The sequence below is a fragment of the Chiroxiphia lanceolata genome, chromosome 10 (genome assembly GCF_009829145.1).
Source record: "Chiroxiphia lanceolata isolate bChiLan1 chromosome 10, bChiLan1.pri, whole genome shotgun sequence".
In the NCBI taxonomy this organism is placed as follows: Eukaryota; Metazoa; Chordata; class Aves; order Passeriformes; family Pipridae; genus Chiroxiphia; species Chiroxiphia lanceolata.
The window spans coordinates 22,656,642-22,684,481 of record NC_045646.1 but is presented as its reverse complement, the minus strand read 5'-3'; the positions used below and the strand labels follow the sequence as shown (position 1 = coordinate 22,684,481).

At 44.0% G+C, this 27,840-nt stretch overlaps 1 protein-coding gene across 3 annotated transcripts in view; it reads left to right on the top strand.

The window, feature by feature from the left end:
* STAG1 (stromal antigen 1) overlaps nt 1-27,840 on the top strand; it is a 163,403-nt gene that overhangs the window by 60,862 nt on the left and 74,701 nt on the right. For all 3 annotated transcript variants that reach the window (XM_032698451.1, XM_032698449.1, XM_032698450.1), the window contains exon 5: nt 6,628-6,724. In XM_032698451.1, coding sequence (XP_032554342.1) covers nt 6,628-6,724 — 97 coding nt within the window. The remainder of the gene's footprint in view (nt 1-6,627; nt 6,725-27,840) is intronic.

Sequence of the window (27,840 nt, the reverse complement as noted above, 5' to 3'; positions counted from 1 at the left end):
GAACAACTCAGTTTTGTTTCTGGATCTCTTTGAGGATTTTTCCATTCTCCTATTCAGTGTTTGGGAGTAGTTTTGATGCTTTGTGGCATCTCAGAACCACTGATGCCCGTGACTGGCCCAGCTCAGACAGACACAGCCTGCTGGGTGTGTAACATGGCAACTGGGAGAGATGAGCACCTACAAAATCTCTGTACAATGGGGAAAATGTGCCTGGTGTGAGGCCTTTGCACGGTGCACCCACCTTTTCTGAGGGCTCAGGGGAGGAGCTACAGCCCTGAGCAGTGCAGTTCCTGGGATTTTTATCCAGTTGGAAGAAGACTTTTTCCCATACCTTTTATGCACATCAGTGTGATGGCACTTACATTGTGCCATTCTAATATTCTCAGAAGAGAACTGAATGTTTTTTCTTCAAGTTTTTTCTTCAAGTAGTGTTTTTTTCCCCCAGATGGTTCAATGTAAGGTGTTACACTGATTTCCCTGTGCACTGATATGTAATACCCATTCTACTGCAGAGAAATATGTGTTTACACAAAGTGCCAAACAGAGATAACTCTGTGTGGGGAGTATGAATCCCTTAGTTTTGTTGGGAACAAATACTTCTAGGATTGTACCCCCCTCTGGGCATTAGGAAATAACAAGCTGTATAGGCAGACACTGCATGAAACATTTTCCCATCTTTGCTTATGATGAAAAATCAAGAAATAGGTAGTATTACCTTAAAATGAGATTTTTTTCTAAAAAAAAAAATAATAATTTTGGCTTATCAGAAAGTGTTTGCTAGGTGTTGGCAAAGTATGAACTCTTTAATAATTTCAAATTATCTTTAGAGGAAAAAGAATAAAATGCAGCTTCTCAACCTACAGTTCTTTTGATTAACCCCACATTAGGTTTTTCAGTGGGTGCATATTAGAGCTGCTGCCTGTGGTTTGGAATGCAATCACTCATCTTGCAGTGTAAGGCACAGTCTAAACTGCACACACTTTCACGTGCCAGGAACTACTTTATCCCCAGTAACTGTGTAATTGCTTCAGTCTTCACAGAATTTAACCTTGAAAGACTTTTATTCTTTAAAAAAGAAACCTGAACAGATTCACTTAAAAGTAGTCTTTCACTACTTGCCTTTGTTTCCCCAGGTCCTTATTTTCAGTGCACTCTCTCAGTTCTTCTCACTATCTGTTACAGCACATTTTCTGCTTTTCTCTTCTCTTTGGGCTGCTCTTTATGCATTTAATTGAAATCTTTAATTTCACTGCCATTCCTGTTTTTGTTTTAATAAGGTTCACGTTCCATTTGAGTAACTTTGGGGTTTTGGCAGAAGTTGTTAGCGTAAGCTTTGATTTCTGGATTTTTTTCCTACCTTAATGTAAACACCCTGCAGACCCACTGTAGAGTCATTCTTTGGGCTGTCACATTCCCTGCAAATGAAGCGTGTCCAGATCAGTCGTATGAAATGGCAAATTACTTCAATGTTCTTTCTCCTCGATTTGCCTTGCTTTACAGTTGACTCAGATCTTGCATTTAACATGCACTCTGTATATGGTGTCATTTGTTTTCACTTTTGTTAGTAGCACTGCTGCCAGATTGTTACCTCATTTAAATTGGGAAATAGCTTTTTTGAAATCAACTTTCATTAATATTTAGTGGGACTGTGCTAATTTCCTCGAGCTGGCAAGGTATCCTCTGCAGTTAGTCCCCCTGGTTCCTCCAGCACTTAGTGCTCCTAAGTGTGGTAATGCTCTTGCACTGGAGGAATAGGAGCTGGATTCAGAGCTGCAGAGCCTCCAGGAGGTAATAAGATAACTACTTCATTATTTCATTCATTACAGCAGACTTGCTTTTACTGGCAATCCGAGCTGCTCTTGCTCTTCAGGACTATAAAATGCTCCTGTTTATCTTTTAGCAGCCTTTGAGATGTGAAGGTCAATATTTCTGCAAGTTGATTGATTTGAAGTTGCTTACTCACACTGTGGATCTATTCTGCTACTTACGTGACTTTCTTTAAGCTTCTTACTTCTGTAGGGTTGCTTGTTTGGCATATTCTTCAAATTAAAGTTAAAATTATCTTTCAGTTCTTAAAACAGACTCACCGGAGAGTTTGTTCCTGTGAGACTCTTGGAAACTGTCACAGGCTTTGGAAAATCTTTGTACTGACTAGGTATTTGTACCATACATCATCTGCCATTTGCAGGGGACCTTGATTTTTTTACTCAGTTCTAAGAAGAGAAGCATTTTCAGCCTTAAAAAAAAGCAGTTAAGAGTATTATTTTTGTAACAAGTACTTGCATGGGCTTGTTGACTGACCCAGAGATGTGGTGCATCCATATATGTGTATATATATATATGTATAGAATTGTGTGTGGGTATAGGTTTAGATGTTTTCTGACAGCAGGGAGTGGAAGAGGGTCGTTGGTGTTACTGGAATAATCTGTAACTGAGCTTCTCTTCAAGGATCCTTTTCCCTGTGCACGTGCTTTGACTTTGGTGAATCCCAAATGCCTGGGTCTCTGCCCCTGGGCAGGCTGCTGCAGCACGTGTGCTGTGGGTCCTGTGCTGCAGGAATGCTGAATTTATCATCTGTTTCATGCCCAGCATGTGGGCTCACATTTCCAGATGGCAAATCCCTGCCCTCTGCTGCATCCCAGGGCAAGAACCTCTGGAAGCAGACGGGTACCAGCGGAGCAGCTCCCGCGGTCTGTTCCTCAGTGCCCTCCCTGTGGGAGTGGGCAGCACGTCTCCTGTGGGGATGGGGCCTGCCTGGACCTGTGCAAGGGGCTGCCTGGCCCTTCCCTGCCCCTGGCACCACGTGTGTCTTCCCTCAGCATCCCTCTGTGTTTGGGGCAGGGGACATGGAGGGGCCAGGGCAGGGTATCTCTGGGCAAGGTCACCAAACGGGGGTTTGCTCTTGGCTTATGTGTGAAAAGCTCTTGAAAACAGGAGACTGGGTGGAGGTGGCTAACCAGATAAAACCATTGTGGATGGTTTGCTGTAACCTGGGAGCTGTTGGTTAGAAATCCTTGTTTTTAATAGGAGTCCTTCTCTCTATACATGTTTATGCAAAACCATTTCTGGCATGGACTGCATGTTGCACCATTTGCTACACAATTGCCTGTTCTTTGATTTCTAGTTTCAACCTTTTTGCCTGGTATTTGGGTTAGTGCTGTTTTGTCTTGCTGCAGTTGATACTTGTGTCTATTTTAGGTCCAGTGTGTATCATTTTTATTTTTTATCCCAGTGTTTTCAGTTTTTATAGCTCTTTTCTGTTACATCGAAAGTCAACAGTTTGATTAAGTTCCAACTGTTGGAGCATATGTAGTCTGGCTTCATTATCTCCTGTTGCCTTAAACTGTAATCTCTGACAGAATTAACCAGCAAGTGTGCCAAGTGTGCATGAGGGGCTGAGTGCTGTGGGCCTGGGGGGGTTGTTTTGAGGCACTGATTTTGGGGGTTTAGGGAGGCAGTTTGTTGGCTCTGTGCTGATTGCCAGGGCAGGTGCCTCTGTGGGACTTGTCACCTCAGCTCCTTGGACAGTCAGTGGGGTCTGCTCAGGGCAACCCCGAGGGTTTTACAGCAGGAACCACCTCGGCTCAGCACCCCCTGCTCCAGAGGGCTCTTACACTGACAGCTCCACTGGGTGTTGTGGTACATGGGGGTGTGTGCTCACATCTACATGTGATCTCGAGTGCAAAGGGACTGAGGAGCTTGTGCATGTCAAGTTAGGGCAAATGGATCTACCCGAACATTCCAATTTTAGTTAAAGCTTTGTCAGTTCTAGGTCCAGACAGTCTTTGTCTGTTATTCCTGCTCAGAGCCTTAACTCTGATTTTTCTGCTTTTCTTATCTACTGCTGCCACTGAGGACTCTGCATTGCCTCAAGCCTGGTCCCTGAGCCTGGAGAGGAGCTGCTTGTCTTTATTTTTCTCTAAATTGCATTGTGGTTCTGGGTTGAAAATGCAAGTGCCACACTAGGTAGGACAGTGCCCAAGGCCACAGTGTGTCCCACATGATCCTTTCTGGTTGAGAGACAGAAATAGCAGAAGGGAGATGAGCTGCACTGATGCTACAGTTTTGAGGTAGTGCTGCAAAAATCAATTAAATAATTATTTAAAAGAAACAGAGACAAAATTGAAAGATACTCCTCCAGATGTCTCCCCTCCACTCCCCTTTTTTCGGTCTGGATGGGTTCACTGGCAATATTTGTAGCACAGTCCAGAAACAGTTGCAGTGCTGTACCTGAAGGGGCCATGTGTTGTAGCAACAAACAGGAGTAAGGCAATGTGGGAAGGAATTTCTTGGGTCAGCTTTGCTTCCACAGGAAGTGTTTAGTGTGAAACCAGGCTCTGGACAGTGCACAGGTGCTAGGGACTAGTTATTAACATTCAGGAAAAGCAGGCTCAAAGAAGAATATAGTAGACTTCAGAAACTGGTAAGAGATGTGTGACTAGAGTGGGCAAAGATAAAGACAGGGAAGTATTTCTGTGCAAGCCACATGGCACAGAATAGGACTGTTCTCCCTGAGAAAGGGTGACCAGACAGAAGAATGGGAAATACAAACAGGGGCTTGGGATTTGTTTTCTCTTATTTCTTTTAAGTAAAAGCGTTCTGTTGCATCAAATAGATCTAACAATTGGCAAGTTTAAAACACCGTTATTCTTTGGTTTTGCAGTGAGTAATTAACCCTGGCACATTGCTTCAAGATGATGTAGGTATGCAACTCTCTGGTTTAGACAGACACGTTCATGAGGGAGGAAATACACTGGGGTCTTGAGGGTCACTCAGAAATAGCAGTTGGTTCTTGCATTTTTCTTACACTTTCCCCTCTGGGTATAACCCCTGTGGGCAGGGGAGCCTGTGGGCTGAGCCAGCACAGCTGCTCTTTCCTTTAGTGTGAAAAATACCTGCTGGTAATTGCATGTTGTTCCAGTATCTACAGTAAGAGAGCTGTTCAAACAAATCTTGCACATTGGTAGCACACCAACAGTCTGGTCATTAAGCTCTGACAATATTTGGTTTAGTAAATAATTTTTGCATTTGGCTACATTTGGGTTTGTGTGCCCTGGAGAACTGTAGGGATTGATGGAAGTGATGGATACTTACAGGAACAGGCCTGAATCCATGATGAAATAACAGGGTGGCAAAGCTTAATTTGAGGCCAAGATTTGCTTTTTGATTTCTTCTAAGTAGCAGAGGGACCCCTTTGTAAGGTTGCTTCTCCTCCTGGGGTGTGTGTGTGTGCTGGGAGACAAAACCTGCACAAACTTCCTTTCCAGTGGAGTGTTCAGGTCTGTTGAATGCCATGGTCATAGTGCCAGTGTGAGCCTGGGGCAGCACAGTGGGGTCATAGTGCCAGTGTGAGCCTGGTTTAAGGGCAGCACAGTGGGGTCACAGTGCCAGTGTGAGCCTGGTTTAAGGGCAGCACAGTGGGGTCACAGTGCCAGTGTGAGCCTGGTTTAAGGGCAGCACAGTGGGGTCACAGTGCCAGTGTGAGCCTGGTTTAAGGGCAGCAGAATGGGGTCACAGTGCCAGTGTGAGCCTGGTTTAAGGGCAGCACAGTGGGGTCACAGTGCCAGTGTGAGCCTGGTTTAAGGGCAGCACAGTGGGGTCACAGTGCCAGTGTGAGCCTGGTTTAAGGGCAGCACAGTGGTCTCTGTTAAACATGGGGTGTTTGGCTCAGCTCGGGGGTTTGTCTCTAGTGCACAAACAGCTGCTTTGCTGCTTCCTTTGCCTCAAACACCTGCCCAGCTCCCACTGCTGGGCGGGGGAGTTTGCTCTTGGATGAGCTGGAAACTGCAGAGAGATTTTTTGAGATCCTGTCCTTAGAGCTTAGCTAAGAAAAAGGCACATTTTTCTAAGAGATAGAATTGTTTGGGTTTTGTCTTTGCTGTTCGTTCTCTGTCAGCACGGTGGGAGCTGGTTTTGTGGGCATGGGGGTGGTGATGTGTGTGATTTTTTTCAAAAAATTAATTTCTTACCTGCAGTGTTTTTGTAGCTGAGGAGCTTGGAATATCAGGGATTATAAAAATATCACCTGGCTACCTGTAGTTCTGAGGGCACTTTGAAACAGGGGCTCAGCTTCATTAACTGTGATCCAGCTGACTTGCTGATTCCCAGACAGTCCACCTCCAACTTGTGTGTGTTGTATGTTATTTACCCAGTATTCCTCATTGCATTTTGTCTTCCTGACCCATGTACAGTGTTTCTGAGTGACTGATGCACTGCCTTGGCCTTTAGGAACACTGAGGTGTTCACTGTGCAATATAAAATCAGTAACTACCCCAAAGGTTTCTACTCACTGATTTTCTGGGAATATGTGTTGGCCATTTTCAATGGAGTAACAGTGTTTGGGTCTTTTTCAACACAATTTTGAAACTGAAAAGTACTCTTAAGTAGAATTACAGAAATTTCAATTTGAACTTGTGTTTGTACAATACCAGAAAATGATGCTCTCTGACAATATTTGTTCTGTCTCCACCCTGAGAGAAGGTGCATAGATTTCTGAATTTGTATTCATGTATAATTATGCACGATAAGTGGTCAGCTATAAAATGATATTCTGAAAACCATAAGTCATTTGCCTTTAATAAAGCACTTTGTAAGAGTCTCTGATAAGTGTTCTTTTTTTCTTGACAGTCTGTGGTGGACGACTGGATTGAATCATATAAGCAAGACAGGGACATAGCACTTCTGGATTTAATCAACTTCTTTATCCAGTGTTCAGGATGTCGAGGTACAGAACGTGGGAAACAAGTTGTGTGGAATAAACCTGTACAAACCTGTGTTAGTGCAGTGTGGGAGAGGTGTGGGAGACACTCACATTGGTGCTACTCTGTGCATGGGTGAGATGAAATATTGTCTGCATTCCACAATGACTGTGTTTAAAGCTTGTTTGTCAGGGGCTACTCTTTCTCACTTTGCTGTCATCATCCCAAAGTGTAAAGTCCCCACAGAGACACTCTGCTCGCCAGGAACAGGAGGCAGAAGCTCTGGTACTCCAGGTAGGCATAGCTTTGCTTCCCCTTCCTCTTTCTGCCCCATTTGTTAAATTACAGAAGTCAGTAGGTGTAGCTATACCTTAACTTTGTTATTTTTTCTTCTGTTCTAGGAAAATGATATTTTCTTTAATCTGAAGAGGAAGGAGTCAAGCTTCAGTTGCCTTGGATTAACAAGAAAGATTTCCTGTGGATGAAGCACCAGTCCTGTTTCTTCCCCTGTGATACTTTCTCAAGTCAGCAGCCAGTGCCCTGCCTTTTATCCCTCTTTAAGCAGCTCCATTGCCAGGCTGCAGCACTGGCCTCTCTGTGTTCTGTTGCCACACTGCCTTCTAATGAATTTTTCATGTGTTGTCTTTTTTCAGTTAAGTCAGCCTTGAAAAGAGACAAAGACAGAGCTCTTCTCTCTCTGTAGCACCCAAACTATTTACTGTTTCCTGATGCTTTCTGGAATGTGCTCTGAGTAGAGTTGAAAATAACCACAATTCAGAACTTCTTTTCTTCATTTTGTAACTGATGTGGGAATATACCTGTAGGCACCAAATTATCTGGGTAGAAATCCCTTTTCTTCCTTCTTAAGTATAAGGTGAAGTCCCAAGTACAGTTAAAAGCATCAGAGAAAAGAAATAGGAACCATCAGGAGGATCAGCAACCCTTTTTCCTAGCTGAAGGCAATAAACTTATTCTGTGGATGGTAGGAAAGCCTGGAGCTCTGGAAGCGTTCTGTGGAAGGGCTGAAGGTTGGAATTTCAGTTCCCAGCCTGTGTCAGTGTCTGTGCTGTTCACACCCAATCCCTGAAACATTTGTCAGCCCTGTTTGGCAGCTCATGTGAAAGTAGTTGTGTTCTGTTTGCTTTTTTTAGCCCTCTCCTAGAGGTGTATATGAAAAAAACCAAACCAGAAGCTTCTTTGTAAGAATTTGGGCAGCATTAATCCAAAGGCATCCTTGGCCATATGTTTTTATTCTTGTTGATGCAAGCTTTTGGTGAAGGCACGTCATAAATATCTTCATTCCCCTGCTGCTCTCTAATTTATGCTTCCCTTCTTTCTCCTCGTTAGAGAAGGCAGCACTCTGCTAAGATTCCTGTGTTTTAAAGCTCTTGTTAGTGCCTGGTGCAGGCTGAATGCCCACTGTGAGCCCTGTGCTTCCCAGAAAAGCTTTTTGTTACTGGCTGAGGCAGCAGCAGAGTGGCTGATGGCATTGACTTTCTTGGCTTTTTTTATTTTAGTGGTGACTTTCTGTCTGTTTTCAGTCCTCTGCTTTGTCCCCTCAGGGATATCTCTGCTGAGCTTCCACCAGTGGCCTTCTGGTCCCAAAGAGCAGGGGCTGGAGAAAGGAAGCAAAAATGACTTATCCCCTGAACTTAGAGTGTGTTTGGGAGGTTTAGTCATGTGTGGGAATTTTTGCAGTGGCTACAGTAACAGCTGTAGGACAGGGCTAAACTCCTGGCAAACAATGCAGTCCTTTCCAGTTTCCAGTAACATGCCTGTTTTCTAGAATAAATAAAAGCTTATCAGAAGAGAGTGGCTTTTATTGATAGTCCACTTAGGGGAAAGTGCAGATGAAGCTTTCCTTAATGGAAATGAGGTACAGAAACACACAGATGTTTTGTATTTTGGGAGAAAGACCAAGGTCCTTTGTCATGGGAAGATTATATGCTCTATTATGACATTTTTATTTCCCTTAAAAGACTTCGTTGACATCCTGGGTTGTTTCTATTTCTGATAAATAGCAGGCCCTTGTGAATCAAAACAGCTGCTTTATCTTCCATAATATTCCTTCATTTTCTTCTTTTCAGTTTGGCTCACTAACACTGTCTCATTCTCCAGCCTTCTTTCCCTTGCTAACTGATATATATATATATATATATATATGTATATACCTAACTTTGTGCTTGTTAATGGAAGGGAGGAGCACAACTAGCTTGGGAGGAGGTGCCTCAGGAAACTAGGAAGGTGATGCTAAGTTTATAAATCTAGCATTTGAACAGTGCTTAGAATTATTGGGTATCTAAATGTATATAAAGTTCACTTAGCTGGACATGTCTTTCAGAAGTTTTAAGCAGGTGAAGAGTGTGTGCCTATTTTCTGCCTTAAATTAAAAATCATTGAGGCACCAAACTGTTTTATTTAGCAACAGTATTGACCCTGACAAAAATACCTTTTGCTCAGAGAAGCATTGATTTCTATGTCTTTATCCCATTCTCTTGGGCAGCACAGATGCTTGAATGAACCTCTTGGCATCCTCCAGCTCTGCTTAGAGATGTTCCTGAAGTGAGAAGTGATCTCTTGTAAATATGAGTGGGCAGGCATGTTGTGTAAATTGTTAATACAAAAAAACCCATTAAATAAATGACTTTTGCAGGTGAACTTAAAAGATCTGTGCAACTTAAAATGGAATAAATGTGCACCAAATGTTCGAGCATGTCTGTCCTTTGTTAGCTCTTCGGAGTATCTGTTCCCTCAGTTCCGTCCTGTGTTCTGGGCCATACATTGATGTCCATGAAAACACTTCAACATTAATGTCCATGAAGACACTTCAGCCTGACTCCAGTGCTCTTCCTGGCTTTGCAGGGAGTCACTTGGTATAAATGAGAGGTGTCTTGTATTGTACTGCCAAAGCATCTCAGTTCAATAACCAGCTCTGCCTGGAAGTCCCTGTCCAGGCCATCCTTCCTCTAGTTTGCCTGCTCGGTCTGTTTGTTGCTGATTTTGATTATGAAGAGGGGAAATGGTTTCTTACAGGATTTTTCTTTATCTTGCTGGGTTTTTTCTCCAAGAATACAAACAAAAATCCCTACCTTTCCCAGCTTGTCTGTGTAGTCTTCTACATCACGTTACGTTGCATTTCTGTGGCAGAAAAATGGTTAAGAAGGACTGACACACTCACCTGTTTAGTTTTTGTTTCCAGCCCTTTTGAAATGTGCTGCTGCTTCTAGGAGGATCTTGTATCAGATAGTACCGCAGAAAGATGACAAAGTTAGTTTTAAAATACATTTTCTTCCTGTAAAAACAGCAAGTAAATGCTGTTTCCAGTCCTTGAAAAACCCCAGGTTTGTCTGTTGCTAGTAGGTATTTATTTTCCACAGGATTCACAATCTAAAGCAGATGGTGTTGTATTTAGCTTCTTATTTCTCAGTCAGGAGCTTATTTTGGGTGTTTGCATTATTAGACCATAGGGAACTTTTTGATTTTAGCTTGTCATAATGAGAAAGGGATTTTTCAAGGACCTGCCCCTGGGCTGGGGGTGGAGGTGTGTCCATACTCCTGAGCTTGCCGACCTGAGTGTTGTGGTGTGGTGCAGCACTGTGGACACAGGCATCCTCCTCCCTTGCACAAGAGTTGCAGGTCAGTGTTCAGAGTTTTCTGGGGTTTTTTTGTGAGCTCTCTTCCATTGCTTTCTTCTTTGTAGGAGCATATTTTTTTCTTTCTTTTTGTGAACACTTCTGTAAAGCAGAGAGTGGAATGCCGAGGTCTGTGAGCAAACCGAAATGTCTGATCACCAATACACGTGGGCAGGTCCCAGAAGGATCATAACTGTGTCAGGGTGATGCTGCATCTGGGCTAATTAGCTCTGCCTCTCAGCCTGAGTAATTAGCTCAGGTATCATGCTCTGCTGCCATGACAACCAGGCTGTTTCCATTTCTGGAGCTCCCGTTCGGAGCTGCCTTGGGTGTGCACGTGGCTGTCTGCTTCTGCCTTCTGTTATTGATAGTAAACAATCTGAAAGCTCCACAGCACTCTGACCTCCCCACATTTTAAAGGCAGAGAGCCATACTTGTGGAATAAATATTTCTTTTTCCTCACCAGAAGCAATTAGTGGTTGGAACAGTCTCTTGAGCTGTGAAGGAAAACCAGCCATCAAGTCTGTGGCAGAAAAGAAGCTTTTTTTTGTAAGGAAAAGCTGCCTCTCTCCTGGTTGAAGAGGAAACTACTTGACTAGTTTCAAGTACTTTCATTATTCCCATTCTTTCTCTCCCATATCCATCTCCTCCCCTCATTTATTTTCTGCCAGGTAAGCCAGAAAGCTGTGGGTTCTTGAGGAGGTTTTCGGGAGTGGTTTGAGCAGTGCCTGCCTTGCCTCTGCAACACAGCTCTGACAGCGTTTGCTGATGGAACAGAACTGGGGAACTCCCTCACTGTTCAGTTCCAGGAGTGCTGTGGCTTTCCTGGGTGTGAGGGTCTCCACTGGTTCTATGATTTGGCACACTGAAGTTGTCCTTAGGAGTAGTTGGTGCAGGAAGCAGGTGAAGTTCCTTTAGACCGTGTTTCTCGTGGTGCATTTTCCCCCTCAGAATCTTCTCTGTAGGTTGGTGTCTGTAGGAATCAGTCACTGCTGAGCAGCCAAACTGCCCCCTGGTTGCTGGGCTTGCTTAGGGCTGGGTGGATCTGTGCATGAGCTCTGCCCTGCTGAAAGCACCTCTAGGGAGTGTTTCCTGTCAGCCCTTGGGCTTCCTCACACTCTCCTGCTCCAGCCTGGAATGCTGTGTTGTTCCTCACCTGTTCTAGGAAGGTCCTCTGAAAAATCCTGATGGAATGGTGCAAGCTGAGTCAGTAAGTGCAGGAATTCTGACTTGGCTTGCTTGCATGCAGGATGCATGCTCATTTTGATTGTTATTAGTGCTCTATGTGCTTAATTAAGGGCAAGCTAAAAGGCTTGTGCTCTGCCAAAGGATATTGAAGTCTAAAACCAGGAAAAAACACCATAAAGTGGCCATTGTATGGTCTGGAAAAGCAATGAACAAACACCTGCTTGCTTTGCTGTTGGACAGGATTCCAGAAAGCAAATTAACCGGGAAATAGTCTTATTTACTCTGATTAATAATATTTTTATAGGGGGCATAACATTGTAAATAGAGTAATGGTTTAAAAAAAATTATTTGTGCAGGGCTTTGTGATCGATGGAACAATTGTTCTGGACAGATGGATGTTATTGAGCATGGAATGAAGACTGATAAATATAATTTCCTGCATATGGGCCTTTTGCAAGGAACTGCAAATAGTGAGAAATGTTGCTGACTTTGGCATGTGTTAAAAGGCTTTATCTCTTCAGTCATTTATTTATTATTAAGAAGTTGGTATCATAAATATTTTGCACTGTGAACAAATTAGAAAATGATGTGATTCCTTCATGGGAGGCAATATTGTTATTGAGGGTATAATGTCTGCTTTCTCACAGCTTCTTCAACAAAATCCTTTTTTTAGTGTATGAGTATAGGGAAGAAGTTGCAAAGTAAAGGACTAATATATATTTTGAAAAATTATTATTTACTCGTACTAGATTTGTCATAGCAATGTCAAGGGTTTATAAAATATTCTGTGTGCGTGGTATACAGAAATAAAAACACCCCCAGAACTATACAAAGCAGTTAAAAACATACCTTTAACCACATTCAAAAAGGGAAGGTAAGTCTGAAAGATGGAGATTACTTCATTTTAATTTTAATGTGTGGTATAGATAAATGAGATCTGAACTTTGTACTTCTTGTTTCTGAGCCTTGAGGTCATTTTTACAATGTGTTTGTCTTGCAATGAAAACTGAAAAAATTCAAACTGAAAATAAGATGCAAATTATGAACTGGCTTGGGTGGAAGGTAACTTGGGTTGCCAGGCATGCATTAAATGTTTCATCAGCTCTCTAAAGGAAGGTAGGTAAGGTGCAATAAATTCATATCACACACAATTAATGTGGTTTCATCAAAATCAGGTCTTTGTGAAGAAATACAAATGATTAATATTTGTGACATTCTTGAAACTAAAGCTTCGATTTTGTTGTGTGTATTGTTTCAAATCAAAAGGGTTTTCACTGTTTCCTCCTGTTTGCTGCTGGATGGCATTTGTATTTGGTTTTTGACATCTCCTGGACTCTTTCTTCCTCACTGTTTCTTTTTCCCCGTTCTTTACCTTTTCAGAGATTCTTTGGCTATGGGAAAAGTAGCCACAAAATTACTTTTTTGATTCTTATAAGCTTTGCGTGTTCCTAACTCTTCAGGGGATGAGAAGCCTTGGAAAAATTAAAAGAAAAGATTGTTCAGATCTGGAAGCACAAAGAAGTGTTGAGGGAGTGCAAAACATTTTATAGCCACTTGTGGACAATGGCATCTCCTTCCCAAAGTGTGTCCTGCTACTCTCAGAAGCGAGTGGGAAAAGAGCCCAGGAATTTGCTTTCGGTGCAGGAGGTGTGAATGAAGGGCACACTGGGCTTGGATTGAAAACCTGAATGAAATACCTGCTGTGCTGACTCTGCCTCAGTGCAGGAGTTCACTCTGGGAACTGCTAACGGGAGCAACAGTAATTTAAACCACATGGAGTTTTCTTTATGACTTGCTACCTGAATATATTGAACTGGTCATGTTTCAGACCAAAAATAAGCTGGCTTAAAATCAGCTATTAACTACTTTATGAGTATGAATTAATATCAACTTTCAAATAACTTAAATGTATTGAATTAATTGACAGAACCTGTGGCACTAAAATACTTTAGAGCAAATGTATAATGTAAGGGAAGACAAATTACCTTTGAAATGAATTCTGCGCTGCCAGTTCTGTATAATAAGTTCAAATCTCTGCTGGAAATGAAAGCACTCCTTGTAAGCCTGGAACAAAGTCTGTGTTCTGCTCCTGTGTACTACTAAGTAAACTCAGAGCTTGGAAAATTATTTTTGGCACTGCATGTTGGAGATAAATTGTGTAAGGCTTTCAAATACTACTGCTTGTTTTCCACTATATTAATTTAATTACAGACAGATCGATCTGGGAAATAGAGCTGCTCCTGTGACTGCAGGGGTTCAGCTGGGGAGTCTCTGTTTGACGATGCTTTAATGCTACAGCTTTCTGAGAGAAGAGGAATAAACACCTCTTGATGTCTATGGTTCAGAATAGTCACTGTTGTACCAGCCAGATCTGTGCCTTTTCCTCTTCACTCGGGTTTGCTTTCTGTGTTATACAGATCTGTTACAGGAGGGACACCCTCTGCACTGAGCAGATGAGAAAAACCTTGCTTGGATTCCTCTTGACAGTATTGTTCTGGGAGTTTTGGGAAATGCTGCCAGTACATGAGTTTGCTCCCTGTGTGTCAGATGCATTGCTGGGTTTATTTTAGATGACAGCAGTGGTGCTCTCTGTGAAGACAGGAACTAATTACCAAAAGCAATCAAACACCACCAGATCTTAGCCCTTCCTGACTGCATTACAAATGGGAAGAGTCCCCATGACTCTGATCTTTCCAAAGGTGCAAATTCTGCTGGAGATTGTCAGACTTTTTGCAGACCAAGGGTGGGAATTAAATTGCAAAAATGACGTTTCTCTCAGCAAACAATGTAATTACAATTCTCTCTCTTTTGCGTTAAGGAAGCCCCAGACTTATTTGATGAAGTGCAGTGCTGGTACACTGCAGTAATTACTTCTGGAGAGAAAGAGGTGGGGATGATTAAAAAAGTCTGTATCCTATTGAAAAAGCCATATTCCCTGGCACAAAGAAAGTTATTAAACCAAATCCAGTATTCTCTTAATCTGCAAGCATTCAACAGTAGCTGGATTTGGGAAACTAAGACAAGCTTGAGTTTCAAAGAAGATACATCTGAATTTGGAAAAAGTGGACTCTCAGTCATATGCTGCTCACATTCCAGCACTGCCTCCTTCCTTCCTTGTTCATGTAGGTCTCCTGGCACTGCCTCAGCTGTCTTTAACCTGAACCATGACCAGCTGAGCCCTGCAACAGTTCACATCCTTTTCATGGAACTTTCCCTTACTTGCATGGAGCAGGAGGTGTGCTGGAATGTTTTTGTGTACCTGGAGGGGGAGAAAAGGGTGTTTGTTGTACAGAAGTGCTCTCAGATCCTGCAGGAGCAGCGAGGAGCTCCCTGGCCAGGAGTGTCTGTACCCTGGTTAACCGCGGCTCTGAGAGCCCCCAGCAAAGCTGAGCCCAGGTCTGGGGTGACTCCCCAGCTCAGGAGTTGTGTCTCAGGTGTGGAGTTCAGCATTTCTGCCTGTTAACCTGTTCCATTCCAGCTGGGAACAACTGGCAGTGCCGCTCTCCACCCGCGGCACCGGGACGGCAGGAGGGTAACACAGCTCTCCCTGACTGGAGCCTGTTCACTCAGGAATAGTCTGGGGGCTTTAATAGGCACCATCTGTGGTGGGAATTGGCTCCTACAAAGTCATAACATCATTTTTGGAAATCCCTTTAATGCAGTTTGTCAGATCTACCACAGTCTCTGCTGCTTGTTTTGGTCATTTCATCATTGTTGAAATAAGTGTTCTGGATAACTTAGAAGTTCTTGTGACTTAGGAAAAAGGGCCTAGAAATACTTTTAGCAACTCATTAGAGTGAAAACTTACTGTAGAAATATTTAACTACATAGATATAGAGGTAGTGGAATTTCAGTTTGTGGTGACGTAAATAGTGGCGATTTTCTGCTCTGTTGGTTCAAAGCATTTTTGGCCCCCTGTTTTGATTTTCATCTTATATTCTTGAAGTCACTTTAATTAACCAAAGTGACTTTTTTTTCATTGATGAAGAAGAGACAGATGCATTTCAACAAAAGAGCATCTTTTGAGGTGAACAAAGGATTGCTGTTTATTCCTGTGTTCTCACAGCCTGCCTTTTAAGCTACTAGTTTTTTCTTTAGGGAAAACAGAAAATGTAACACACCAAGTGAGACCAGTCTATTTGCACAGATCTCCATAAAAACAGAAGTAATTTCTTGCAATTAGAGCTGGATTTATGAACAGTCTCCTTTTTCTTTCCAAAGTTTTGAACCAAAAGAAGTAGAGAATCTTAAACTAGAGCTTCTATGTTTCCCATGGAATTCCTCCTGTAGGAAGTGGCTGTGTGTGACAGTGTATTTGTGGGGAGCCCCTTTGATTCCAAGGATATTGCTCACATGACTCTTGTTTGAAGGGAGCTCAGCCAGAGTCCTCAAAGTACTTCCTCCCTTCAGACTCTCTTGATACCCAGAGAAGGCCTGGACTCCCCTGACAGCCTCTGCAGCTGTAACTTGGCCTCTGACCTTGGCACCTGTGTCACTTCTGGAGTCTGAACCTGCTGCTGAATGGAAATGACAACAGTTGCTGGGCCAGTCAAGGTGCCAAGTGACCTTTGTAGTCTTAACTCTGGGTCTTGTAACAAGAATTTTATGTCTTCTGTGTCTTAAGGTTTTGCTTTTAGTAGACAGCCATCTGTAGATTCTCACTTCTTGTTCCCCACTGGGAACATGGTGGAAATCACTGAAATTCTTTCTGTAGAGCCCTTGAAGACAAGTTACTTCTGATCTGCAGAGAGGAACTTTTTCTAAAACTGTGGTTTAACAAAACTGATTTTTGCAGTTCATAGAATCACAGGATGGTTTGGGTTGGAAGGGATCTTAAAGCCCATCCAGTCCCACCCCCTGCCATGGGCAGGGACACCTTCCACTAGCCCAGGTTGCTCCAAGCCCCGTCCAACCTGGCCTTGGACACTTCCAGGGGTGGGGCAGCCACAACTTCTCTGGGCAACTTGTGCCAGGGCCTCCCCACCTTCCCAGGGAAGAAACCCTTCCCAATATCCCACCTAACCCTCCCCTCTGGCAGTGGGAAGCCATTCCCCCTTGTCTTGGCCCTCCATCCCTTGTCTGAAATCCCTCTCCAGCTCTCCTGGAGCCCCTTTAGGCCCTGGAAGGAGCTCTAAGGTCTCCCTGGAGCCTGCTCTCTTCCAGGCTGAACACTTCCAGCTCTCCCAGCCTGGCTCCAGAGCAGAGGGACTCCAGCCCTTGGAGCATCTCCATGGCCTCCTCTGGACTTGCTCCAGGAGCTCCATGTCCCGATTCTGTTGGATCCCAGAGCAGGAGGCAGCTCTGCAGGTGGGTTCTGACTCTGCTGCCCACCCTGCTCTGGCTGCAGCCCAGCACACAGGGGCTTTGGGCTGGGCACACACTGCTGGGGCACAGTCAGCTCAAAGGAGACAATCACATGCACTGCCACAGCTGCTGTGAGAGAGAGGAGAAAGGAGTTCAACTGCTCTGCCTGTCCAGAGATCATCCGTTCATCCTGGGGTGGCAGCACTGACAGAATCTCAGCAGACCTCACTCTGTCTGGGTTCAGAGGAAAGGAACCCATTTGTTTTCATCTCTTGGTTTATAATTTGGTGAATTGGTGCAGTGACCAGTGACACAGAATCTCTGTGCTCTGAATGATGAGGAGATGGAGTTTGTGAGTCGGCAGCACTTGGATCTGTAATTTTCCAAGCAGCTGTTGAACTGTCTTTTCAACCAATCACCACTGCATTTGCTTCCAGAAGATGTAAATCTTTCCATTAATGTACAGAAGGAAATATATGCCAGTCCTGGTACCACTTGTGGATATTTCAGTAACAGACTGGAATTTTAAGTCCTGATTAACTAAGGAAAGAGATTCAAAGTACCATGAGTTCTTTATCTGAGTTAAAAAGGTAACAAAGATTTCATTACAAATCTTAATGATAATGGTGCAGAAAACCTGGCTGGGCTAGTTTGCTTTTTGTTCTCAAGATTTGTGATAATGTAATATTTTTTTCTTTTTTCTCCCTGTAAACTCCAGGCTTGTGGGGGTGGCCCCAGAATGGCAAAGATTTGTGGTGATGCAGAGATGCAGAAATGTGACTTACTGCTGTGGTGTGCAAAACACAGCTTATTCTCTCTCATATCATACATTTTGACAGTTTATAACTAAATTCATGGCTTAGAGTTGAATTTGTCATGTTTACAGTTGGAGTTATGTATACTTCTGTCAAACAGATACTTCTGTTGCTACTGTTTGGGGGGGGAGAGTCCCCCTGAGCTGTAAAGATTTTGGAACACCGTGTGTGTCCTTGTTCTGCTCCACTTGCAGCCCTTCCAGGAGAGTGGCAAACAGGGAAGGTTCCAGCCCAGGCCCATGACAAGCACTTGCCAACCATTCTGTGTAACAGCAACGAAGGATGTTCTCCCTCTCAGATTTGTTTGATACCTAAGACTCAACCCATTTACCCCTGGTTTCCATGGCAGCCTGGAACAGCAGTATTATACTTCAGCTGGATGCTGTGTGGAAAAATCACTGTATTGAGCTCTCTGATAGTTCACTGGCGACTTCCTTGGCACGTCTTTGAGATGTAACAAACAGTTGCATCTACACTTTCTCTGTCCCACATGGAATTTTGTAGAGCCTTCTCATAACCCTCTTCTCACCACTCCATTCCATTTCGTTGCAGTTATTTCTTTGTGTTAAAAATGCATCAGTTAAGATCAGGGAGTGAAGCTCCATTGATATGTTTCTGAGCTGATCCTTGTGCCCTCTTTCTTCCCTGCTCTCTCTCGGGTGTGAAGCCTCTTCTGCCCCAAGTTTCTGAGGTCCCAGCACTGAGATCTGTGGTGTAAACACTTTGCTGATATGGGCAGTGCTGGTTCAGCTGCTGCAGGGTGTTATCAGAGCAGAGTCACAACTGCTGGGTATGAACTGCTTGGGCCTGAGCCAGACCCTGTGGCTGGAAATTGTCAGGTCACCTTGGGATATCATGTTATCGCTCTGATACTTTCCTCAGGGATTTCCCTGTTGTGCTACACTGCATATTATGTATGTAATACCATAATTATTTCTTTTTCCTCCTTGATTGGGATATAAAATTCAAGTTTATTATGTTTTAGGAAGAAAAAGTAATCAGAGGTTGAGGAATGAAGGAAAAATTTTGATATGTTCAGAGTAAGTGAATTGATCTCAGACTGTGTAGTCAAGTACTATTAGTAGAGTACATTCTAGTGTAATGAATATTACTCTAGTACACCATGATTGTTAGTTGTATTTATTCATTATACAGTATTAACAGTTGAGTTTACTTGCATTGGCTTTGCCCCAGTTATGGTAGGTTATAAAAGCAAGAAGGATGCTATGGGCCAGGTTTAGCACCAAGCTGTGAAGGTGTGAGATAAGTTGAAGTGCAGTGCTTAGGTGTAGATCTAGATTTCAGGTGCACAGATGGATATCCCCCAGCTTGCTTTCAGGGCAGTGCACACAGAACTGACCATATGAAGTGGCTCATGTTTCCTGGGGCTCAGAAGGCAGACCTGACACCAGGCAGCTCTTGGGAAAGGGGAGCATTGCACTCCTCACCCCCACCACTGCTCCCCTCTGCTGCCTGTGCTGAGCAAAGCTGGCAGTTCCTTCTGCCTGGAAACAGGGAGAGACATCACACAGTGGTGAAAAATGCATTAACCCTCAGGTATTCTGAGACTTTGATCTCCTAGAAACAACATGAGATGGCAAGGAGTGTGAAAATGGGCAGCCCTCTCTCCTCCTTGCATTGCTTTTAGCTCCTGTCAACCTGTAATAACAGCAAAAAAGTACTAAATGTCATGGAATCACAGGATGGTTTGGGTTGGAAGGGACCTCAGTGCTCATCCAGTCCCACCCCCTGCCATGGGCAGGAACACCTTCCACCAGCCCAGGTTGCTCCAAGCCCTGTCCAACCTGGCCTTGGACACTTCCAGGGTGGGGCAGCCACAGCTCCTCTGGGCAACCTGTGCCAGGGCCTCAGCACCCTCCAAGGGAAGAGTTTCTTCCCAATATCCCACCTAACCCTGCCCTCTGGCAGGGTTACTGAACACAATCTGTGTTGACAGGGAGTTACAGCTGAGAAGGCAGTTATACCCAAAACATGGGTACTGTACAGAAAATTCAGCACTGTGGTTAAACTTGAACATGGTTAAAATATGAGCCTGTTACAGTAAAGACACCCTGATATTAGCACTTCCAGGTGTCTTAAACTGACAGTGGAGGAGAGGGAGTGCTGGGAAACCTTAAAGGAAAGTTTGCCCAAAGTGCTGAAAGCTGGGGAAAAAATACTCTTGTTTTTTACAAAATATTGAGAAAACTAAGTGTTTTTTACAAAATAGTACATTAGGTGTAGGTTCTGTTAAAGTCTTTTATAAAAGTATTGCTCTGTATTTTCCCACTTTAAAGAGTTTTCCACCAAGCTGTAAGACCTAACCAGAGGAGTTGTGGGGCTCTGGTTAAGCTGGTCATGGAAGGTGTCCCTGCCTGTGGCAATGACAGGAGCTTTAAGGTCCCTCCCAACCCAACTGTGAGGAAGGTGGCTACTTTATTCTGGCTCTTGCATTTGGGTATCAACAACAAATGGTATTAGTGGCATGGTAATGCATGGTGTGTTTACACAGCCATTTTTAACTTGAGCAAAATACATAATTTCAACTATTTCTGATCGTAAAATTTTTAAGGTAGAGGATCTAAAACAGTCTGAGAGAATTATAAAGATTTAAGCATTTTCCTGATTCAGCCTGCCTTACTGCAATGTTCCTCTGTGTTTTTCTTCTTTCCTTTTTCCTTAGCAGCACTTGATTAATTTTCCCCCTTGAGTCCACTATCTTAGTGTTAATTAATGTGCTCAGACTCTTCCTTCCCTCATGTATTTCAGCTGCTGTTTATTACTATTTGTCTTTCAGCACTCTTTTCAGGACTTGCTGCTTTATTACTTATGTAAAGTTTTGAGGTTCTAGTATTACTAAGTTTATACAGGTGTATCTGTTTTATGTTTTGCTCTCAAGCACTCCTTAGTGAATCTTAGACATACACTCTTAAGGAACAAGTTGCATGTTGAGCTTTCTCAGTTTTCTACTCCTTTTCCCACATTTCCACTTCTATTTGTCTTGCCAACACTTGCTGTGATCTGTGTGTGTTCCAGCAGTTTATCTTCTCTCAGTTCTGAGGTGACAGTTCCCTCTTGCATTGTATTTTTAGCAGCATATCCAGACTTTTGCTCATTTTGACTCTAATATGTGCTCTCTTGTTCTCTTACCCATGCCAAAACATGTTGAGCAAATATTCATTGTGTTGTTTTAAGTTCACTTTTGATCTGATGCTTCCTCTCACTTTTCCCTCGTAGCCAAGTTCCAGTCAAAAATTTAAAAAATATTGAAGTTTTCCTCACAGCCTTTTTTTTTTTCTATAGGGTTTCATCTCTTTATAAATCCCTTGTAAGTGAAGGTCCTGTCTTTGCTCTGGAATAGCTAATCCAGGCCCAGTCATTGATACCAAAAGCAGCAGATACAGTATCTGTGCCACTCCCTGTGGGGAGGTTTCTCGGATAACGTGTGACACATTTAAACCATTGCTGTTATTGATTTCCTACTCCTTCTCCTCAGGCTGGTTAATGACTAAGCTCAGAGCACCTGGGTTTCTTAAAGTTCATGGAGTGGGAACTTGAAGCTGTTAGTCTGTGTGATAGATACACATTTACTGTGAGGACAGAGCAGGGCTGGGGCCTGAGCCCTGTCCCTTCTGTTGTGCAGTGAGGAAGGGCTGAGTGAAGCCTTGTCCCCTTCCTGAAGCTCTGGGGTTTTACACCCCCCAGGACGTTGTTCCAGTCCTTTGAGTGCTGCACTTCTGGGCATCCATCCAGGGGACTGCAGGGAAGGTGCCTGGAAAATGGAGGATGTGCTGTTATGGCCCAGCTTTGAGATAGGTGAAGTTGTTCAAGTTCTCTTACAGGAGCTCAGAAGTGCAAGCAAATAGCAGTGGGGAGCATCCTGATCAGTCCTCCTGGGAGACCACCCCTTCCTGCTCTACCCTCCCTGGTTCCCTGGCTGCAGCAGGACCTGCACACGTGGCAGAGACAGGACAACCCCTGCCCCTCCCAAATCCTGCTGTTCTCTGGGGCTGGTGGAGCCACACAGAACAGTGCCCAGGCCTGGAGCCTGGGGGCTCATCAGGGTCCACAAAGACACTGCAGCAAGGTTGCACAGAGCATCTCAAGTTTGGCACTTCTTAGTTTCTGCTTGAATTTCTCAGCCTGAAGATTAGGTATTTTTTTTTTTGCATGGGATTTCTCAAATTCTTTGTACTTCCTTAAAAAAAAAAAAAGCTCCATACATGTCTTCAGACAGTCAAAAAGTAGAAAGGGACATTGGAATGAGATAACAGTTGAGGGAAAATAGATTTTTTTTTTCCCTAGCAAAGCAGGAAAAATAATTATGTGACAAAGGAGGTCTCCTCTCATCTTATGTCCTTTTAACTGAAGAGAGGGAACAATAAGGCATTGCCTTGAGCCAGCTCAGCTCATTTTTGCATTGTCTTTTCACAGACCATTGGCAGCAAATGCTTGGTCTTTAATATACTCTAAATAAGTGATTTCATGAGAAGCAGAACTAATGAAGGGGGGTTTCTGGTGGATCTGTGTTGGTCAGTTTTACTGAATTACACAAAAGCAGTTGAACATATTTGTGAAGAGTCAAATAACCTTTATGAGAGATGAAGTTCTGAAGGCCATGTAACTTAAACAGATTTGGAAGAACCTTTTGGAAACTAGAAAAGCTACCCAGACACAGTGCTGGGGAAGGGGTGGTTGTGCTGCAGCTGAGGCTGAAGTAGCAGCCCTCAGTGTGAGTGTCTCTGTCTGTCTCCAGCTCAGTCAGGGACTGAGAGAGATTAACAGAGATTGAGGTCGTGGTTCACTCTGTGCCCCAGTGACCTCTTTGGCTTCTGTTCACTGACCTGCTTTGGTAAAATTTATTGGGACACTTTATATCCAAGATCAGTCAGATTTGATTAAACAGATAATTCAGACTTTATTAGGCAGCATAGTTACAGACAGAAATGCACCCAAGTCTCATTTTTTTCTTTCAGGTTAAGAAAAAATCATAGAAACATTGCAGGTAGATGATGGCTTTCATTTAATAGAGGAAATCAAATGTTTTGGATATAGGAAGTTTCACAGAAGTTTCTGTATCTCCAGTCTCACTTGGCCTGGGGGCTCTCTGAGGGGTGAGGTGAACACTGAAAGGTAAGGATTGGCTCTGGGGTGCCTGGAGCTCAGTGGGCAGTCTCTGGTGCCATTGCTGACAAGGTTGGGCACTGGAGAGATGCTGCAAGTGCAGACATCCCTTTGGTCCTAATCCTGCCCTCCCCTGAGAGGAGCTCAGTTGGTCAGAGCTTGGTGCTAATGACACCAAGGTTGTGGGTTTTAGCTATTCAGAAGAATGCATAATAAAGAATCTGTAGTACATGGAGCCTCTTCCAGTGTGGTGGAACAGAAATCCATTACTTTTCTTTTGAGAAGTACTCAGTATTTTAAAAACTGCTTTGAGGCTTATTGTAATTGCTCAGAAATATTGTAGAAAGTACAGTAGTGGTACAAAGCAATTGCTCTGAGCTGAAATGAGTTTATCCGACAGGTTGCATATTTTCAAGGGCTTTGTTACTACATTATCCCACCCCTGAAGTTGTGTTATAACCAGAGACACCTGGTTATTACATTATCCCACCCCTGAAGTTGTGTTATAAGCAGATTCACCTCGTGCCAAGCCCCAGTTCCCACAGCAGGAACTGGTGGCATGTTGGGAGCTCCCCCACAGCCCAGGCCTGGGGCTGGGCACAGGGATGGGGCCTGTGGCCTCTTGTCAGCCATGGCAGTGGGGTCACTGCACCCTTGGCTGCAGAACTGCTTCCCCAGCATCAGTGTGCTCCTGTTTGGCTTGTCTGGCTCCTCTGCTGTCACTGGGCACCCCTGGGAAGTGTCTGGCTCTGCTGTCTTTGCACCCTCAGGTCAGGTGTTCACACAGACAGGATCCCCCTGAGAGGGGGCAGAGCTCAGGCCCACCCTGAGCCCCTCTTGTCTCTGAGAGCAGCTGAGGTGGGGGCATGTTCCCAGGGCAGCTGATGGGGGAGTGCAGAGGTGAAAGCAGCTTTTGATAAAAGCACTCAGGGTAGGTACACCTAAATGGACTTATTCCAGATATTTACACTGTTGTACCTTACACTTAACTTTGAGCTCAACCTCCAGCTCTCTCTGTTTATATTGCTGGGTTTGAGTCACTCCCAAGAGCAGGCCCCCAAAGGCTGCTTCCACACAGGCACTGACCAGCTGGAGTTACTCACAGTTTGCTCCTGGAGCAAATAATCTGAATAATCTGAAAATAAAACCTCTGTGCTTGGCAGTGCTCTGAGAGGCCAAGGTAAGAATTAGAAATAGAGGACAAATTTATATGTGTACGTATTAGAAACAAAGAAAAAATCTCTCAAACTTGCATTGCACCTCGTCTTGAGCACTGAATGTAATTGGGACCATCCCACTTCCAAAAGGATATACAAATTTAGAGAGAAAAACCCAAGCAGTGGGTTAAAGAATGGCAAATAGGGGAATAGTTATTAATTGTGTTGCAAAAAAGATCTCGGTTTATCCGATAAAAGGATCGGGCAGCAGCTTTAGGGGCAGAATGATGTCCCTTCTGAAGGGTGTGCAGGTAAGCTGCAGGTTGTGTTGGACATGCAAGGTACACAGGAGTTAAGAGCTGACAGATCCACCAGCAGCTTTAAATCCAGCAGTCCCAGTGTGGCTTGGCCCTGCAGCCCAGCACACCCTGAGCTGCTGCCACAGGCCACACTCATCTCATGATGCCTTGTGCTTGCACCACTCCCGACACCCCGTGCACACTGCTGGGTACAGAGCTCCCTGGGTCACCCTGGGTTCCATCACATCCCCAGGGAACGTTCCCAGACATCCCCTGACAGCTCATGGGCAGGAAGCTGCAGCTGTCAGTGGCTCCCAGGAAGGGATCTTGGCACCAGCACTGGGGGAACAGGGGGAAGTTTCCGAGGAGCACGTCTGGGGTGTGTGCTTTGCCTCTCTCCTCAAGCCTGAGTGTCCTCACTGCTCACAGCCTTCTCATTCAGCACAGTGAACTGACTGAGGCAGGACAGGGCAGGGTGTGCCTGCAGGATGATGGAGGTTCTGGATCCTTCCAGGTGCAAAAGACATTCCCAGGAACAAACTGCTGCCTTTGGGGCAGCAAAGACTCCTGAGCTTTTCACTCATGTTCACAGCATTTACTGTTGTTCAGGTCTGACAAAAAGGGGGGTGCCATGTGAGAATTGCTACTTCAAGCCATCAAAGCCTGAGAAGATCTGTTTCGTGAAATAATTTAGTACAAATACTAGATTGCAAGTTTAGTGTCTTTGATTATTAATTATTTGGCTTCTTGGGACTCAGTGACATGAACGTGGGGGTGCAAAGCAGTTCACACTTCCCAAATGCACATACTGTAAAGCAAAACAGCATCACCTGCCTTATACCCAGAGCAAGGAAGTGTCTTTTATTAAGCTTCTACGACTTGAGCACATGGAGTGTACCATTTCTGATGCACTGAATTATGTAGCCTACTTCTTTTTCTGCTAGCAGTCTGTGGAATCAGCATGCTTTCTTCCTGAAGAGCTTTATTTGCCAATTTATGGGTTTCGTGGCTCTGAAATCCTTCGGCAGTGTTGGCTTTCAGCTGTCATTCTGGCTATTCTAAAGAATTCTGTCACCAGCAAACTGTCTGCTCCATTATTATCCTGTCTTTCAAAGCATTTATATCTGCTATGTAACCTATTTTATCAGCCCTTTTACATAGATCTATTGATAGGTTCATTCTGTTCTGAAAATGACCATTTTTGCTATCTTTGTTTTCCTGTCTTTTAATATGAAAATTTTCTTGCCTGTGCTTACTACATATTAACTGCTCTAAGAAAATATGAAAGAGATCATTACAGAATTTTGAAAATGTCCATGTGTTCCTAACTGTATGACTTTTATCTGGTTATTGATGCCTCCTGGAGCTGCAGGGGGTTTGTGAAGCACGACTTGCCAGAAATGCCATCAGCCTTGAGCAGGCCCAGCAGTCGTGTCCAGCACAGCAATCCCAGTTACCCACGTGTGGGTCTCCCTGACTGGAGCTCCATTCCTCACCCTGCCCTGGGCCAATGCTTACCCAGGGAAAAGTGCCCCCAGCCAAGCCCTGAGCAGCCAGTGGCTCCAGGAGAACACTGTGGGAAATGCTCCACTGGAGTCCAGGTAGGCACATCCACAGCCTGTCCCTCATCCACTGAGCAGGTCACCCTGTCACAGGAGGAGAGTAGAACCTGCCTTTCATAAACCCTGGCTGGGCCTCATCCCTAAAACTAAAGTTTTTTGTAGATTGAGGTCTCCACACTGGACAAGATGTTTCCCTTTAGCCCAAATTTGGTGTGAAAGGCCAGCAGAAACAGTTCAGTTGATTTTCTGAATGACAGTAAGGAAGAAATGTTTCCTTCCTTATGTACAAGTTACGTAAACCGTTGCAATAATGGATTTCTGAGCCTTGTGTAATGAAGGAGGTAGAATTCCAAATGCTTTAGGAGTGTTCCCTGGGAGTGTGCCTGTTTGTACCTCAGTCACTGACAGTGTATGTGGTATGAACGTGTCACTGTGGCCATGGGATGAGCCCAGCGTGGGGACTGGAGGTGGCAGTCAGGCAGTGGGAGCACAGAGCACCAAAGGGCCCTTCAGGATGGTGGGAGGACTCCAACAACCAAAGTTTCCTCATTCCAGAGTCAGCATTTCCTTTCAGATTTTCTCAGCTTTAATGACACGTGACCATAAACTTGGTGACCCTAATGGAGTTCTCTGTAGTGACTTTTCTAGTCTTTAATTCCAGAAAATTGCTGGGAAGGATTTTTAGCAAAATCAGGATCTGAAAATTCTGGAAAAGGAGCTTACCACTAAATCCTTGTCCTGTGTAACATTTCCCTTTGTTCTGAAATCCAGAAGAGCCTTCTTGAACATGTCTGGGTGGTGCCAGCAGGGAGGGAAGCCGGAGCTCCTGCTGTACACAGGTCCTGTGGTCTGTAGGATGGACTGTGAGCCAGCAAGGCAGGAAGGGCAGAGACACAGGCTGCACTGCTGCTCTCCCTCGGTGTATTGAGGTGCATGAAGTACAGGGGGCTGGGAGATGAAGGGAGTTAAACCAGGGAGGTGTCATCAAGGAGTAGAGCAAGTTAAGGGTTTCCAGTGAATTCTTATAACTAGTGGTGACAAGGTTTTGATACAGAAGGAGAAAAACTCGAATGGAAAACACTCTCCTCCAGTAATTCTGATCATTGGGATGGCAATTTAAATGAGCCCAGGCATTAGAATAATAATATTCCTAGTTCTGTGAGAGCCAAATGAAGGGCAAAACAATGATAATGATCTTCAAAAGAGGAAGAGACTGTACTAAAAATATATATAAGTTCTGTGTGGGAAACACAACCAAGGAAAAAAAAGTTTCCTGTTCCAAAAATTCTATTCTAGACTCAAGTGTAAAATAACCTAAGGCAAAGGAGGAATGGGAATTATAGCAAGAGAACTACTTGTTTCGGTCATGGGCTGTGCAACAGTCTGAAAACCGTCATGGAATGTGAAAAATCAAATGATCAGAGGTAAAGATTCAGGAATTGCAGAAACTCGATGGACAAAATCAGAGTAGTGCATCAAATATGCAAAACAGTTAAGGGTAACAAAATTCTCCTCTGGTAGGTAAATGAATAAGCAGAAGGTCAGTTAGAGAATTGGGCTGCAGCAGAAGAGGGCACCTTCCCTGGTGAATTGTGTATGAGGCCTTAACATTGCAAACAGATTTCAGAGAACACATTCAAACATTTGGGGAACTGACAGATACTTGTTTCAGTTCTGTTGTAGGAGAGGAGACTTGGGTGAACCATTAGAATTCTCTTTAACATTTATCTGTGATTCTTGTTTGATAAGGTTGTACTTGCACAGGACTGTAGTTATTCTCCCACTGGGGTTCTTACTGATTTATTCAGTAAGAGTTCACTGTTGAAAGCTGCTCTGAGGATGAGTTGGGTCTGTGTCTCTGAGGAACTCTCTGGCTTTTGAATGTTGCTTCGCTGGCAGCAGTGGAGTCCCTGCTGCAGGAAGACTTGGGGAATACACCAACAAAAACTCTTCTATTCCTGTGTGTGCTGAAGTTCAACAAAGTGCTTAGGTTGGCTTCTCTCTAGAGTCCTGACTTCTGGGTTCAGTAAAGACTTTTAGTTTTCCAGCACAGAAATCCAT